The sequence below is a fragment of the Penicillium odoratum genome, assembly GCF_028828045.1.
Source record: "Penicillium odoratum strain IBT 22623 chromosome Unknown utg000005l_segment0_segment0, whole genome shotgun sequence".
NCBI lineage: Eukaryota > Fungi > Ascomycota > Eurotiomycetes > Eurotiales > Aspergillaceae > Penicillium > Penicillium odoratum.
The window spans coordinates 7,623,011-7,641,335 of record NW_026643147.1 but is presented as its reverse complement, the minus strand read 5'-3'; the positions used below and the strand labels follow the sequence as shown (position 1 = coordinate 7,641,335).

Genomic DNA, 18,325 nt, shown 5'->3' with positions numbered 1-18,325 from the left:
CCCTCCGCCCGCCCGCGGGCGGGTATGAGGTCTAGGTATCCTTAGGTCCAGAGCACTCGCCCTAGACCCTAAGTATAGCTTGACTGAGCGAACCCTACTTGTCACATCCTACTGAGTCTATCTTATAGACCCGAGTCCGTGTAAGGCCAAACGTCAACTGGCAACGGTACGGTTGCAGATTGAGATTCCTGGATCGAGCATCACCTTGGTACGCATAACCCATAACGAACGATACTCACTGTGACCAGTTAGCGTTGCGTAACACGACTAATCCGCTAATATTCCCACTAGGGCTCGCCTTCCTACTTCTTCGCGGAATTAAGGCTATTTTCTATATAATAGATAGTAATCACTTTCCGAAGGGTAGCGAGGAGATTCACTAACGCTTTATAGGCTTTATTAGAAGATTCGGGTCCCCATATAATCGCCGCGGGACTAGAGCTAACTATACTAACTAGAGTAGTAAGACCTATACTTAGTGCTACGCTACTAAGGACAGAATTATCGACCTACTTAAGGATCTTAAAGAGAACCTATAATTCGTATAATATGCTGATTAGGACCTAGAAGTAAAGTAACCCCGAATTAGCTCTAAATCAGTACTAAATTAAGGATACTCACTATATAGTAAACCGCGTTCTTACCATTATAACTATCGCAATTCTATAAAGTAACCATACCCTAAGTATACTCTATATCCACCTAGGATCCATTATCTACGATAAAGGCTATACCAGCCCGGCCAAAGTAGCCGATATAAGCAGTATATAACGCCTAGGTAGGTAATGCCCAGACTTCTGCATGGGCCGGAAAATTATGTCCAAGGCCCAACCCATGCTAAAGCCTAAGTAATATATACATATATTACATATATTACCTAGTTAATACTAATGTTTTTGATAGACTACATGGTAATTACATAGAGATTTAGATTTACCGGCCCATGGGCCAGAAAATGATGTCCAAGGCCCAGCCCATGCAGAAGTCTAGTAATGCCTAAGGTATCCTATTACTTAGTAAGGGTATTAGTCCTAAAGATAAAGAAGATAACGATTCTACTAGGAAATAATAGTAGATAATAGGAGAGGAGCGAGGGTAATTCCTTACCTTTTCTATCTCTATCCTATCGGATATTCCTAGTAGAATAAAGATAAACCGCTCCTACTGTCACGGTGTGTCCTGATAGGGTCCGTAGGGACCCGCTAGGACCGATAAGGGAGATGTCGGAACAATGGATCATGTAATCAACTTTATTAGTCAGCGTACCACATGTTAAATTGCTGTGGTGGAGACTAGAGAATACCAGACAAGTACACAGACGTGACCCATACCATTGGTACATGCTGTTCGACCCTGATTACGTGTTCAGAGAGTTATGAGCCCGGATTATCTCTCCTACCGTGATATTTTGATTGAATATACGTTCTAGAAGCTCTCCTCGACTTGCGACGACAGGATTGTTTACCCCTGAGATCACTGACGACGACAACAAAGTTGCCGCGTCAACCCCTCCGAAGAACACGACAATTGAGAAAGGATTGAAAGCCATTTGAAACCAACTAAGGATGGACCCCACGGTATCTGTCTCACAATGGAAGGGTGAGAAGCTGAAAAACAGCTCTCATTGGCCAGCTTGGTACTCTGCGATGAAGCAGTTTGCCAAGACTAGGAAAGTATGGGATTATTGCAATCCTGAGAAACCAGCCCCGGAAGTGCTGGAGGAGCCGCAGGCCCCCGCACGACCGCGGTTACATATCCCACGAGGGGCAACTACAGAGGTAGCCAAGACCCTAAGGGAAGAGTTTAAGGATCGTCAGATGGAGTATAGCTACGACCATGACGATTACAAAGAGGAGCTCAAAAGGTATGAGAAGGTGGAAAACGGCCTACAATCAGTTGAGTTCGTGATCACTGCGTCAACAGATACTAAGCTACACCGTCTCATGGATGATCTTGAGACTCCGTACGAGAAGATTAGCTTTCTCAAGAAGCGCTTCTCACACACAAAGTCTCACCAGAATGAAGTCCTGCTACGCTGGGCAGAAGGGTGCGTACGACCACCAAAGAAGGGTCAAAACGTACTATCCTGGCTAGAAGAGTGGGAGCTGATACGTGATGAAGCGGTCAACCTAAAAGTGGAGAGTGACACTGCGCAGCATCCGCAGCTGTTTTTACATGCTGTAAAGGACATCCTACCGGTCTGGTGGGAAGCTCGGTTCCAGGATATCGTACTAAGAAGTAATACAATCGAGATAAACGATCTGATTGAGTCCTTCCGTACATCCTATACTATGTCGTATTCCGAGACTACCAAAAAGAATATCAATTCTACGTCCAAAGCAGCATTTGCCACGTCAACTTGGCAGGGTAAAACAGAGGCTGAAACCTCCAGAACCGAAAGAAAAGACGGGAAAACTGGACCATTTCAGGACCGGAGCTACTGCCCTTGTGGCATGAAACACCCGGTCACCCGGTGCTGGGTATTGAATGAAGACCAGAGACCGGATGGGTGGATGGGCCTACGAAAGGCCTCCGAAGCGCTAAAGAAGTCATTCAAAAAAGAACCAGAGTGGAAGGTTTGGGTTGAAAACCAGCTCAAAAACGCATCCAACTCATATGAATCCACAGAGAAGACATCTGAGTCTGCAAACTTAGCCCATGTCGGCTTTGCCACAGTCGCCCTATCAACTGAAGTTGATACCAAGTACCGAGACCAATGGGTATTGGATACCGGAGCAAGCGTACACGTATGCAACGACCGGACCAAATTTACCGAGTATAAGGAAGACCCCTCGTATCTCCGTACGGGCGACAATCGGACCGCAATTGCTGGAGTCGGTACAGCAACCTTCACCGGAAGGGATCCTACAACTGGCAGACCGCGTGTGGTAAACTTGTATAACTGCCGTTATTCTCCAGATTTTCACTGCAATTTGGTTTCCTTAGGCAGGATAGAGGACCATGGAGGATGGTGGGATATGAAGCAAGGAAGGATTATGATTGGAGATCAACCTATTCTTGAGACCTACCGAGAACATGATATTTATCTGTTCTCACAGACGCGGGATGAACGTACAGTTTTTCGGCCGAAAACAGAGGGTCGTACGACTACGATCAAGACCCAAAACAACACCCAGCATAAAACTGCACTTGCTACCCGACGATCAGAGAAACCGTTGAAATCGTCTGCCAATACTAATACGTGGCATAAACGACTTGGCCATGTCTCGAAGGCAGCAATTTAGCAACTACCGAAACTGGTCAGTGGAGTTGAGGTTGTACGAAGCACGGAGGATGGGGAAGAGCGACCGGATGATGAAATTTGTACGGTCTGCAGCTTGGTCAACGCTCCACGACAGGTCTCGCGGAGACCGATAGGCAAGCACTACGGACGGTGCGGGAGGGTCTACTTTGACCTAATTCAGGTCATTATGGGATATAATCAGCACTGCTGGATAACCCATTTCTACGTTGAGGGTATCCGGTTCCACTGGTTAATGACCCATGTGAACAAAAACGGGTGCCAGGAAGCGATCAGAAGCTTTATCGCTTTCGCTATTCGCTGGCTAAATTAGCCGATTAAGGTGTTCCACTCTGATAAAGAGAGATCAGTTGATGAGAGTATTCTACTGCTAATTAAGCAGCTGGGGTGTGTTCACACGTTTACAGTCCCGTATACGCCTGAGATGAACGGTCCGGGTGAGCGTGCTGGAGGTGTGATTATCCTTAGAGCGAGAGCGCTTCTAAAGGAAGGAAAACTACCCGATAAACTATGGCCAGAAGCGGTAAAAGCGGCAGTATACCTGCTGAACCGTACGCCTACGAGATTGGAAGATGGGACTTGGATAGTTCCATGGGATGAAGCACGGCGCTTTATTGGGTTCAACCAGGGTACCGAGGGTACTCCTGTCAATACTCCCACAAAGACGTCGCTTGCGAATATCAAATTGTATGGATCACTTGCATACTGCAGGATCCCCAATATCCCGAAACTTGACAAAATGAAGTCACGAGCTGAGATAGGATATCTCGTTGGCTACGTGGCCTCGAATATCTGGCAAATCTGGATACCGCACCGTGGTCAGGTCAGGATGGTCCGAGACGCAGTTTTTGATGAAAACCGACGTTTTTCGGCAGAGAACCATGACCCGGATGAAGGGGTGAAGCTACCAGTTCCAGAGGACTATCCTCCCACAATCATGGAGGAAGGACTAGAGGTCGACTGTATTCGACAGGGTCTCGACGAACAGACTGCTCGTACGAGTATTCCCGAGAGTACCCCAGAAGGGAGCTCTCCGGGACGGTCCTATAGAGCAAGAGATGCGGATGATGTAGACGTCATACAGGATCAAGAATCTGGAGGATCTAGAGAACCACAGGAGACGACAATACCACACTCGGGACAAGATCAAGTTTTTGTGCACAAAACCCCAATTGATCATACCCCACCACCGGATTATCCAGTTAGAAGCAATTCTGCGGAAACTACCACTGATCAAGGGGTGAGGGATGATCCTGAGCGTCTCGCTCAGGACCATAATCAAATAGATCAGACGCCTGTTTCGCCAGTATCACTACGGGAACCGAGCCCGGAGGATCAACTCCAGGACCAATTACAGCTATCCCTACAGGAGAGCGTTGAGCAAGAGGATCGTACGACATCGGCCAAGAACGACTTTGGCAGGGTCATTGCCTAAGGATCAAGATCGCGATTGTGCAGCTGTGGATACCAGCAATATCATCCAGGGACCGAGGGTGCGAATATCGAGACGAGACCGAGACTACGCCTATAACACCATGTTTATCGATGACGACAACGGCGACGATACCACAACAACCACTTTACAAGCGTTTGCTACCGGTCTTCTAGCACCAAAACCGTCGCTACGGCAGCATCGAGATGACCTACCACCTCCACCACAACGATTCCGAGACGTCTGGAAACACCCATTGAGCGAAGGTTTTAGCCGAGCTATGAGGGTTGAACTAGACGGACTACAGGCCAAAGAGACGTACAAAGTCGTGGAAAGGCCAAAGGATCGTGGGATACAAGTACTGCCCCTCATGTGGGTATATGCTTATAAATTTGATCAAGATGGGTTCTTGATTAAGTGCAAAGCCAGGATCTGCGTACGTGGGGATCTCCAGACGATCTCAGACGCAGACAAGCGAGCTGCCACACTGGCAGCCAGAACTGCCCGTATGCTATTTGCCCTGAGCGCAGCGTACGACTTAGATATCCGACAGCGAGATGCGGTAAACGCTTTCCTAAACAGCAAGCTCCTAACAGAAGTATACACTCTGATGCCCGAGGGTTTTATGACTCAGGGCAAGTGCTGGAAGCTGCTACGGGCGCTGTACGGACTGAGAATTGCTCCACGACTTTGGCAGCGAGACGCAGCGCGTGTACTGAGAGAGCTTGGTTTACAACAGGTTGCCGAGGATCCGTGTGTTTTTGTTGGGGATGGGATTATCGTATTCTTCTACGTCGATGATATCCTAATCGCCGGCCACCACACTGCCCGCGAGCGTGCTCAGCAGCTAGAACGGGAACTCGAGAAGAATTGGCAGCTGACTGACCAAGGGGACGCTGAGTGGTTTCTAGGGATCAGAATCCTACGAAATCGCAAAGAGAGAAAGCTCTGGCTAGTGCAGGACAGCTATTTTGCCAGTGTTGCTGAGCGGTTTAACCTGGCTCACCGAGCTCCGGTCTGGACTCCGGGAACCACGGAGATCCTAGAGCCATACGACGGGCAAGCTACAGCCGAAAGCATCCACCAATATCAGCAGCGAGTGGGCTCAGTTCAATATGGTACCACGATTACCCGCGCGGACGCAGCAAAGCGAGCGTCTATCTGCGCACAGTTCCTGACCAACCCTGGTCCGAAGCACCACCAAGCAATTGAGCGCTTAATCTGCTACCTCTATACCACACGGTTCTGGGCTATACAATACGGTCCAGTTGACAACGACAGCGAAGTGGTGAAGTTCTCATCAGATGCTTCGTATGGGGATATGGGTGACCGGACTAGCTCCGCAGGATATATTTGCCAGTTCTTCGGTGGACCGGTGGACTGGAGGGCAACCAAGCAGAAGACCGTGACCACGTCGACGACGGAGGCTGAGTTATTAGGCCTATCAGACGCAGGAAGGTCACTACAGTGGTGGGATCGTCTATTTGGAAGGATTGGTTTCAAATATCCGGAGGGTCTCACAATCGAGTGTGACAACCGCCGTACGGTGGACTTGATCAACGCAGAGGATACCCCCTTCGATACCAAGCTCAGGCACGTTGATATTCACGGGCACTGGCTGAGACAAGAAGTCAAGGAAGGCAGGGTGCAGATCAAGTGGGTACCAACCGCGCAGATGCTCGCGGACGGACTCACCAAGATGCTGCCGAGGCAGAAGCATGAAGCTTTTGTCAGGATGCTGGGATTGACGGACGTGCGTCATCTCATTGAGGAAGAAAAATAAGTCATACTTGCCTAATTAGTAAGTAGAGGCTGTTTTGAAAAGATCGCAGTTCTGAAGGAATTGTGTCTATTTTGTTGCTTCTGAGAAGCTTTGAATGATTCAAGTGACCATTTATGGCAACTGCGCAGCTTTGCCAGGACTGCCAAAGCTGAAGGGGTGTGTCGGAACAATGGATCATGTAATCAACTTTATTAGTCAGCGTACCACATGTTAAATTGCTGTGGTGGAGACTAGAGAATACCAGACAAGTACACAGACGTGACCCATACCATTGGTACATGCTGTTCGACCCTGATTACGTGTTCAGAGAGGAGATCACGGGCACGTGATCTATATTTTGTTTATCTGCACTTCCGATCTGGATCCTGTTGTAGCTCTTCGAGCTACGTCTTGTATAATAGCTTACGCTAGACCGTCCGCCGACCTGCTGCCGGATCAATTAGAAACCCTCTGAACCCGACCCGATCCCGCCGGTCTTCTCCTATTATAACCCTGCCAGCCTGCACCCTGACAGTACCCCTCATTAGGCCCGTTTGAAGAGGGGTCGTCATTTCTCGTTCGTCCAAATAATGACTGGAATGAATGGGTGTTGTGTTTTGACTCTAGATTCTATAAGACCTGGGGATAGAAACTCAGGCGCCCAGGTAGGGATCAATATTTGAGTAATAAATCCTTTAGCGGTAGGACAACGAAAGCGTTTGAAGATAGGGCCAAGTTTGATCGACTAGTTAACAGCCGCATAATATTTTAGATCGACCAGAAGCATATCCAGTGCTTCCATCACGCGCCGTTGATTTGCCATCCACAATCCCTGTTCTGTGAATACAGTACTTCCAAAAGGGGGAACGCATCTCAGCTTGCTAAAACCAGATCATGGACCGCTGATCATTATCGAACGAGTCATCGAAGCGATTCTCAGGCAAATAGGCATGCAAACCGTCCTCCTCGCCTAACTAGTCTGTCGACAATGGGCCCGATGCATCTGAGGATCTTCCCCAATCTAAAATCTTCTTCCATTCTCCTAACTAGCACCACCCAACACGACACGCCAAAAAAACCCCCTAATAGCCTCCAAATTTCCATGCTGGTTTCCCGGCGGTGAGAGTCATATGCCATCGCCGTTGACGCCTGCGACATGCAGGATTTTCTAGAGAGCAGCGAAAAATATCGGCGACCAGAGGCAAGCTGGCGCCGGATGCTTATTCAGCAACCACCTATCATGGCGCTGGGATGGGCGGAGCGTAACGTGTCGCCATCCGAAGGGACAGACCTACATCGCTGGGAGATTCCACTACAAGCACTTGGTGGGTTAAAAATGAACATGCTGTATGATCTGGTCGTGAACACTTCGGAGGCTCTATTTCAGAGTCCTATGGTCGCAAAGTAAGATTTTGAGCAGGCGCTTTACTAGCCTTCGCTCAGATCCATGTTCGCCGTCTATCAGTTCGTACAGGATCGATGGGTCACTCAGACATGCAATGCAGGGTGCGGATCTGGTTCTCGATATGTGGTATACAAGTCAAATGATATATCAGAATGGTCGAAAGATACGTGGACACGGGAACTTGTGCGGGAGCTGAAGCTCGCTATAGATGACGTTGATATTGATCTGATGCGCTACATGATAGATCTGAAGGAATTCAAGAGCTGGAATTTGGCGGAAGAGTTAGGTGATATCGCTAGAGAAAGAGGACTATCGACTATGGTATGCCCCTTCCTGATGAGGACGACCCGGCCCTGTTAGTTTAAGGATTTGGAAGTGTCTGAAACTCAAGATATTTTTGGATGTTAATGGTTCTATAGTCGTATCCTCATCATCGCTATACACAGTCGACAACCCCAAGTCTGCCTTGCATCCCCATCTCTTCGACGGACCAAGCTTGTACTCACGGAGTATCGAACTCGGGTCACTGGTAATCTTCACAAATTTGCGAGTCGGGTCGTGCACCTTTTGTCTTTCAAGACAACGGCGAATATAGTGGTCGTATTTCATGGGTGATAGAAGTGCTTGAACAGAGTATATCTGACTCTGTAAGCTGTGTTGGTTCAAGGATTGGATGGTACGGTAAATATAATGATTCACCGATTTTAGCATATCTCCTTTCTGATAAGCAGAGCTAATCTGCGACCTAGCCGATTCATCATCGTCTTGGCGGTGGGGCTTGAGATAGTTTCTCTGTAAAATGTGGAAGCCAATTTCGATTACTGCTGTAAATCTCGGGCTCGTATCATCTGAGACTTGGAACTTTCTAAAAAGGTTTCCATTGCTTCCACTCTTTCAACCTCCATCTCACTCGTATCTGGAATACTATTATGTTTCTTGTGAATCATCTCCGACTATCAGCAGCAACTCCCTTTTCAATCTTCATACCTTTTCAATCATCGTGTCTCACTCCTATATCCAGATATATTCATGACCTGCGTGCTCAATTTTGAAGTCGTTGACTCGCAGCGGTCCAGAATGAGTTGACCAGACTTAGAGGAACTGCCGGCAATGACACGCATCTTGATACAGGTTAACTTAGATAAGTGAAGAACTCATATAAGAGTTGACCCCAATAGAAGCCAATAATAGTGGTGGAATGCTGTGATCAATGCATCAAAGCGACAAACGTGGATGAAGTCTGATATGGAATAGCATGGTTTTACAAGATTGAATATCCTGTATTAGTCCACGTAGGGTCATATTTGCGCTACCGTAGGGCCGCAGGCCTCTTGTACTGGTTATTAACTAGCTGTTGGATTGGATAATTGGACCTTTGCCATTAATCTTTTCAGGAATACTCAGGCAATGAATCTGAGCTCTCTTCCATTGTTACGTGCCAAGAGCCTTTCTCCCTACTCGGAGCCGTTTGCAATGCTGATCTAGCGAGCATCTACTGCTGCTGTAAGTCGACCTGCCACATAGCGGCCTCCTCGCTAATCAGCTGCGCATGCGCTATCCGCATGATTTCTTTGATAGCCTCCTGTCGTAGCGAATACCATTGAAGCTCGCTCTGCCGGCCTGCCCTCCACCACTTCCCCCATTTCTGATGTAGTGTCTCAATCGAAGGGCTCCCTTACAGGCCAGCTGGCCATTCACGCCATAAGACTCTACCGTCCTCAATACACGGCACATAAAATATCTAGGTGGGCTCTATCGGGAGCTTAAGCGAAGAGACGCTCGAGGGGGACTCGATACCAGCCTGGGCTGAGGCGTAGTTGCTCGAGGTCGCAGTCGCAGTTAGCGGCTGTGGTAGAGGAGGGCGTAGTTGCGGAGCATCTAGACGGAATGTGAGACGCCTGATGTGAGAAGCTGTAGCTGCTGGAACTGGGTGCTCTGTGACTAGATAACAGCGTCGATCGATAGCTTTAACTCCAGCACCCTCTGTTTATTCTTCCTTCTAGGGCAGCTAGCTGGTCGACGAGCTGTGCCATGGCCGAGTAGAAAATAGAGAGCTGATTCGGGCCTTCTGTATCCTGATGATAGGCCACAAACTCTTTAGCGAAAGCGATATAGGCGGTATGCTGGAACACTGGAGGATTCCAGACAGGACTGTTAGGGAATAAAGGCCGTAGAATGACCGAATCTTATGGGACAACATTCCGAAGATAGGGTAGTAGGTAGGCTTATTAGGCCTGCCGCGGCTATATCATTGATTTATTGCATCGCCATTGCCTTCGTCGAACATACAAGAGAAAATGCCATCTGAGCGTGAAGAGGAGACACCTCTAGTGGTAAATCCAAGTCAACAAAGAACCGATTTGACATCAGATCTTCGGTATTCGATCTTCGGCCACAGACGAAGACCTTCACAACGTCTCCTGGAGTCACTAGACAAGGTGTACTTGGCAGGCACATTGAATACCATAGCGGCGAAAGAGGTTAACCTATCAACGTTCTAAAAGGCCGTGTCAGGCCCAGCGCAGCTGGAATATTAGGCTGCTGTCAAGAAATAATATGCATCACTTCTCGAACACCGAAAATAGGAGGACGTTCAACAAGAGGACATACCTACCAAAGATTATGTGATTGGCTGTACATAGGTTTTTAAGACTGAAACCAACAGAAAGCGCAAACCGCGATTTTTTATCAAAGGCTACCGGCAGAAACATGGCATCGACTATCGCAAAACATTTGCTGCTCTTCCTAGGATGGACTTGACCCGCTACATTGTCACCAGCGCAGTGGTGCGCGATGGAAACTCCGCCAATTCAATACTGTCACGTTATTCCTGCACGGCTACGTTGAATCTTCTATTTACATAAATTTGCCTAAAGGCGTCAAAGAGTCAGGATGTATGTGTCGAAGGTTCAGCACAGAAGCGGATCTGGTCGATCAAAGAGCGTTTAACCGGATGTAGGGGCAGCAAAGTGTCGAGAGCTATGAGAACGATGGGTGGCTGTTCGTATGATAGCTACTAAATCAAGTTTAGAAGGCAAGGCCAAGGGGCGCAAACTCACCTTCAGAAATACTACCGAGACGTCCACTCTCTTCGTGGGAACACTAGAAACAGGGCTGGTTGTCAACGAACATTCTCGTCAGTATAGTTAAGTGCCAGGGTTGACGCACCTACCTGCCGTGAACGGACTTCTCTATCAAGCATACACAAGCTAGAGGCAGTATTATGGGCATCGGCACAATCACAAGTATGAGAGATCGGGCTCCGTACCACTGAAAGAAGGTCCAAGGTGCAGTCCAAGGTGCAGGTCATGGTCCGATGCAGACCTGTGGGACTGGCTGCCATCTCGTCCTGGCACAAGGCATCGGTCAAACTCGATATGTTCAATCGCCTCAGTACAGTACAGTACAAAAGACGGACAAGGTGGAAGGTAATCTACCCATGTCTTACGGCTGGACAAGCTAGAGCATATTTTCGAAAAGAGCGTTATGCTGGGGTCTGGGTATATATTCATAGTGCTGCGGCAACCTTGTCGCTAGCCCAGCTGTGACTGAGGGTCGGTCCGAGTTGGTCTCAAGTTGTGGCCCGTTGAAGCGTTTCACCATTGGTTATATACTAGTTCGATTGGAACTGCAGTTCTCATCTCGGTGAAAAACTATTCCGGAGTCTCATTCCAGGGTTTCAACGTTGCTTCCACCTTTATGGCACAGCTACCACAAGTCGAAACGCCGGCGATACGTCGTGTCAACTTTCATAAACATCAGATTCTACCAGTCAAAAACATCCTCGTCATTCCTTGAAAATGTGCTCTGAAAATAGAATCTACTGCCTCATTCAACTTGTTCTCGATTATATTAATTGCTCATTCTGATCATGAATATTTGTCACCTAACATCGTATGGATAAATTGGTATGCAGACTCATTGGCCTGCAAAAACGCTGGTTCAGCTCTGAGTGATTAGCCCGAGCCGCCTGCCAGATCGGCAATTAAGGCGGTGAATAGAAAGTTTAGCTTATATATAAGACACAGTGAGATGTGTTTACAGCTAGAGAGGCGGTGCATGAGACACATCTCTTGCATGGTGCCAACTGGCAGCTGGTTTCACCTCGTTGAACCCGACGAACTTTACCGGATCAACTAGAATATATCTAACGGGCCAATAACCCCTTGCTTGACTGCCAGGAAATACTAGGAATGACCGTGACGCCGATCATGACGCGTTGTTCCACTTAGAGATCTTGATCTCGAATGCTGATCTGCTTCTCGGCTTTGACCGTTATTTTTCCAGAATTACGGGAACTTCAGATTAAAACGAATAGAAACTGCGGTATACGGATACCCTTCTATCCATGAATAATATTATTACGACGCGAGATTATTATTTTAAATACTTAAGCCAGCTTGCCCCTCATATAACTCTATAACTGCTTCCCTGGACATATATTTTCCTTGCGTATACTGAACTATCGATATCAGTAGTTCGGAAGGTATCGTAATTTTGATTGCCACGTAAAGGTAGGGTCAAACAATACCAACAAAGTGGTTATTACTACTGCTTAACCTAATCCTTGAAAGGGCTATTGCGGCATAATACGCAGCACGGGTACTTAAATTATGGCATCGTAAAATTTGATCAACTTCAGGGGTAGCCTTTCACAGACACATCAATATGAATCCTTGTAAGATGAACTTCCAATCCAATTTGAGCTTAAATAGAGAATTAGAAAATGGAAGAACAACAAGACGGGTAGATAAGCGAAGGAGCGGTAGGATACACCCCGTCGACGAGTTACAGTCAATAAGAGCCTCAATACTCGGACACGAAACATATAACGCCATTGACCGATTCGATTTTTATTCACAACAAGCACATTGGCCACTTATATGGCAACATTTAGGATGACCATCTTCACAGCAGTAGATATTGTCGCAAGGATATTGACAGAGCCAGCAATCGGCTGCGGCAACTATGAGTTCAGTAAATCTTATACAGCAGGAAAAGCAAGACAAGTACTCACCGGTAGACTCGGAGTCTCGTTTCATAGGGAGAATTTTCGGGATTGATGCGTGAGGTGCGTTGTCTGTTTCTGTTGATATATATATTTCTGTGCCCTTTATGCAACTGAACTTACTGGTATCAACCGCTCGTCCTTTAGTAATCACTAGAGCTGGATCGGCCTGGGCGGCTTGCGCAGCAATGCCACCTGCGGCATTAAAAAGAAAAACTACAAAAGCGATAAGCATAATTATAGATATGAAGTAGAATATCTATAGCCCACCAGATAATTGGAGTGTAGAGAAGCGCATTTTCAGAGTAATTGTATCAGGAGTTTCAAAAGGTGTCGGACAGCGTCGAAATGAAAATTTGGAAAAGAGAGAGATGATGGGGTTTATATACATAAGTATTTATAATCGAGTACGATAGGCGGTGTGAATGGCTTTGATGTGTATTGGAGGAATAGGCTCTCTTGGTTCAGCAAGGGCGAATAAGTGTGGATGCGTGTTCGCATATTAGTGCTAGATGCAACAACATTTCTAGGAGAGGTCATAGCGTTGATCGCCGCCTCCTAGATAAAACCACTCATTCTTAAGTGGGTCATATCTGGATACTAGCTTACTTAGCGCGAGAAAAGGGGAAAACCTATGGCTGTGAGGAGCCGATATTATACTTCCTTTCCAGATTATATCTATCCCGTTCGGTGTTCTAATACCAATTCCAGGCGCCGATGCGCTATGTATACCGTACGCTCTAGGGACACACGAATATAGGACTCCATCCTACATATATTCATGTTGTATTTGCGGGGATATCCCGTATTCACTGTATTTTATCCAGTTCAAGAGAGCCGTAGTAAAATAACTAATACCTTCATAGACTCTCTTCAGCTAGCATAACAAGACCAGCTATCGAAAACGCTGGTGACAGATAAGATCGCAGGCCGGCAGATCAACCATGGTATGAAAGAACAACAATCTCCTACCCTAGTTAGTATTAACCGAAGCACAGGCACAACCTTCAAATTGGTGAAAACGAGCGTGGTTTGTATTAACGAGTGTACATGTAAGTGAAGCTGCGTACGCCGTGAAATATAGGCAGGGGATAGCGATCTTGCCAGATCCAAAATCCTCACTCTACGGTTTGAAAAGAACATTACATCATAACGACCTGAAGAAGTGGTAGAATACCACTAACGTAATTCCCGCATGACCGGGCCACCCGGTTGACCGGGCCACCTACCGCCATTAGAAATATTCAAAATCGATTTTCTCAACCAGCACCTATTAATTCAACTAAACATAGCGATTTTTACATGTATTGATCCTGTGGCCAATCTCTCTACACCCACTGCACCTAGGCGGAGCCCTCTTGGCTGGTTGATCTGCCTGAATAGGCAATTCACCCTGCATATGGGAACCTACTATAGGTGCTTCTGCTAGCAAATCTAGCTGCGTAATTTGCTGTAGGCCCTCTTCAACAGTCAGACCCTCTTCGCAGGGTATCTGTATAGTCGACCGATTATGCTTCTTGACCACCTTCTCATTCGCTATGCGTAGATTTGTGTTTTCTTGCGCTAGTAGCGCAGTGTCATGTAGCGCTATGCAGTGGCCCTTGATGATCTGATCTAGCATAGTTTTTGATGGGCTTGGAGGGCTAATTGACCGTTGCTTTAGCAGATCCTTATGCATTGTAGCTTGCTTAAGTAGCTGAATAACCGTTTTAGGTGTTTCTGTTGCGAATTGGCTAGATCTGCTGTTTGGCCGGCTGTTTTGTGGTGACGGAGTGTGTAGAGAGATATTAAGCTTCGAAAGCACTCTTTCTGCATTGACTGGCACTAGACCACTAGCTGCAAAGCTATTCTGAATAATAGCTGGCTGGTGGAAGATCTCTAGCCGTGCGCGTTGATAGTCATCCCAAAGATATCGAATTTATCGATATGGTTATATTCTCTACGCGCAAGGTCACTTATAAAGCGACTATATGCGCGCTTTAGTACTGCAAAGCACCCAACATCAAGTGGTTGTAGCAAATGTGAAGAATGCGAAGGCATACCGAGAGGAATAATATCGTTCTCTGTACAAATTCGGTCGAACTGGGGTCTGAGATGGCTCCCATGGCCATCAAGAATTGATAGTCGAAACCGGCCTCGTACACGCGAATTTGTTGATGGGATAAATAGCTTTTATAACCAACATAGGCCTATCTCATCGGTAGTCCAGCCATTTTTTGAGACCTCAAACCGCCAATCTTTTGGTAAGTTATCAAACCAACCTGCAATAGCAACCTTCCCCTTAAAGATCACGCATGGCGGTAGCGAATAGCCATCTGCGCAGATTGCTTCAATAGTAGTAACCCACTGACGATTTCCTGGCTGTAGAATCGATCGCCGACCGTAGTATTCTGCCCGTGTAACCACCTTCTGCGATGAAATAAGACCCATTGCGAATCCTGTCTCATCAAAGTTGTAGATATCCTCAGATTGGATACTATTCTCATCAATAACCCGTTGTACAGTCGCAAACCATTCTCGTAATGATGTTGGGTCTTCGTTGAATGCGCGCCGGTAGCCATAGCGTTTTGAGAAGCGTGAGCGAATCTCCTCACGTCTATTTATAAAGGTTGATGCCCAATTCTTGCCAACAGTAGGTGCAGGGTAGCTACCGCGCGCAGCCAGTAGGATATTAGCCATCTCTTACACAGTAGCCGGTCTAGGCGCTACTCCACGTGAATCCATAGAGAGAATCCATTCAACAAGCGACATTCAACAAGCGAATCCTCTTCTAATTCAGTCAATTTCTAGCGATTCGGACGCATATCGACGCGTGCAATTCGGCCATCGGCGCGCGCTTGTAGTGTTGAACGTGGTACTGCGTATAGGCTAGCCGCGGCGCGAATAAATTTGATAAGGCCATTTTGAAGATCATCAAGGGCGAATAAGATCCTGCCTTCTTGATTACCCGAATTCTGTGAAGATTCAGAGCGAATTGGTGGCATGGTAGGGGGTTGAAGTAGGTTGGTAGGTAGTAGGATTTAGTTAGTAGACGGGCTTGAAGGCGCTTCTCTAAGTATTCAACATCCTATCCTCGACAGTTGAAATGTCTACCGTCTGTGGCATGACGTGGTTTGTAGGGTTAGTTTAGGGAGAGTCAGTTCAAAGCTGGCTCGGTAAGTTACTGTTGTAGCCGCTGATCTAGGCTTTACATAGCAGGGAACGGATTAAGCGATGCCATTTTTCCCGGCTCATTTCCACGCCTCGCCACAAAAATTCAGCTGCGTCCCTCGAGAAAAGATAACCGACACCAGACTAGACAGTGGTTATGGCCACGACGTATTTGCTGTGTACTGCGTCAGCAGCCAGGTTGTTGTGGCCGAACATGAAAATTGGGGTTGTGTTGCATAGGCACGATGTACGCCAAGTTTAGCCGAGGAACCACGTCATCCGTTCAGGGTGTTCAGAAGCTGAAGGGACTGGAGAGTAAAGCGGCAAGGGCAATTGCCCGGCGAATCAAAAAGAAATGGGTGAACGCAAACATACAGCAGTAGGGATTGGCATGCGGCCACCCACCATACTACTCACCTATCGGTGTGTGGCTTAAGTACGGCTGAGCGGACGGGAAGCCCTGTTCTCCACACCCTATGGTCGTATATACTGGTTCAGGCAGAGTTAGGGCATATGTACCCTTCTCAAGCTGTATATCATAAATGAGAACAAGGAAAGCACCGCTTAAGAGTCGTGTAACCCGGGTGATACAATTGTAGGTGAGTGCGAAATAGACTGGGTGAGAATGGGGTGAGAATGGGGTGAGAACTGGGCGAATGTCTCTCGGGCGTATGATATGGTAATCTGAGAATATTGGTTATATATCATCCTTTCTATTCAATACCACAAACTATTATATATTTTTTACTTCTGAAAAGTCGGTTTCTTTCTTGCTCAACGTCAATTTAGCTGCCAAAGTGTGGTACGTGTACAGCAATACAATAAAATATCGGACTCTTTCTTGCCGAATGAAACAATGTATAGAAGGAGAAGGGCTAAACCCAAGCAGGCACGTTTCTGAACATGTATTTGAACAGGGAGAGAAGACAGTTGACAACTCAGAGCTCATGGCAGTGATAAACGTAGTTCTTTCCGCAAGCCGGGAAGCTCTTCTCCCACAGCTCCGAGCTCTGAAAATACTCGCCAACTTTCCTGCAGCGTTCTGCAGTAACATAAGGAAGAAGACGAGGCGCCGCGCGGATCTTGGCGAGCTGGCTGTAGTCGTCGACACAACGCATCGCTTCATCCAACTCCGGAGAGTCTTTACAGCCATGTGCGTTGGCCAATTTGGACCCACATTTGGAGCGCATTTCCTGAAAAATGCTATCCAGAAAGTTGATAAATGCATCCTTGCCTTCCTTAATGCCCAGGTGTGATGCACCGTCCTCTACCAACTCACGCATGGTATCTTTGCCAAACATATCCCAGTGATCTGGATGCGGTCGGCAACCGGCTTCGCAAGATTGTCGTTGGACGTTCTCAATGAAGACCCGAGGGCTGATGATGTTGATAGCGTTGACACAGTCGGTTAGAATTGTTGCACTGACGCCTTGAGTAAGGCATAAACTCGTGAAGGCGATGACCGGGGTAACACGCATGTTTTATAGTCAGACGCGGGAGTGATGAGAGTGGAGGTGCCGAAGCCTCGACGTGTGAATCTCGATGGCAGGGATGATATACCGTAGAATAGTAGAGTCAAAGTTTGCGAGGTTTTCGAAAGGCTGGTATAAATATGATGCGACCTATGGGAGAACATGTAATTTAATAATAATCCTATGAGACATTACGCGCTGCAGGTACAGCAGCGATGAATGCAAGCAAGGGGGTAGGTAGGACGATAGAGATAGAATGATCACATAGACTTCGATCAATGAAGAATAATGCCTAATGCCCACCAAATTTACACATTCAAATAAAAAAATCAGTAATCGGCCGTATAACTTCATGTAAAATCGAGGTGAGATTAGAAGTCAATCCTTCCGATCACCTACTTACTGCCTAGTTCTGTCATTTTTAATGTCGTTGCCAAGTATAATAGACGATCGAAAGGTTCACTTGAACAATTATCTGGTGGGCACTGTATGAATGGTCCGATAAGGCTACAGTACAGTATGTAGTACAGCTCATTTCGAGGATGTCAGAGACCCTCAAGCATTCAAGTGTATACATCATATTCTCTGAGTTGTACAACATACCAAGAAAACGAATTTGTCCACTTAGCGGCATGTGGATGCAAGGGGCTTTATCCACCTATGTGCATCCAATAGTTCCTTAAGTTCGAAGTTTGTACAATCTGAGCCAAAACTCTTCTCCTCTCAAGACTCGCAGAAAGAGCCCAAAGCGCTACCCCTTGCTAGCCATCCAGATTCATCTTACTGTGTACATGTACGGAGTACGTACTCATCGAGCTGATCATCGTACTGTGT

General features: G+C 47.0%; 3 protein-coding genes across 3 annotated transcripts; 2 read left to right on the top strand and 1 right to left on the bottom strand.

Annotated features, from left to right (window-relative positions):
• Positions 1–1,565: 1,565 nt before the first annotated feature.
• N7520_008453 (uncharacterized protein) lies at positions 1,566–2,491 on the top strand (the record flags this gene model as incomplete). Its single annotated transcript, XM_057142387.1, has 2 exons — positions 1,566–2,367; positions 2,430–2,491. 2 exons carry the CDS (start codon positions 1,566–1,568, stop codon positions 2,489–2,491), a joined length of 864 nt encoding a protein of 287 aa, XP_056996393.1.
• Positions 2,492–7,612: 5,121 nt separating this feature from the next.
• N7520_008452 (uncharacterized protein) lies at positions 7,613–8,221 on the top strand (the record flags this gene model as incomplete). Its single annotated transcript, XM_057142386.1, has 2 exons — positions 7,613–7,860; positions 7,900–8,221. 2 exons carry the CDS (start codon positions 7,613–7,615, stop codon positions 8,219–8,221), a joined length of 570 nt encoding a protein of 189 aa, XP_056996392.1.
• An 8,736-nt stretch (positions 8,222–16,957) lies between these two features.
• On the bottom strand, positions 16,958–17,497 carry N7520_008451 (uncharacterized protein; the record flags this gene model as incomplete). Its single annotated transcript, XM_057142385.1, has 1 exon — positions 16,958–17,497. One exon carries the CDS (start codon positions 17,495–17,497, stop codon positions 16,958–16,960), a length of 540 nt encoding a protein of 179 aa, XP_056996391.1.
• Positions 17,498–18,325: the final 828 nt, after the last annotated feature.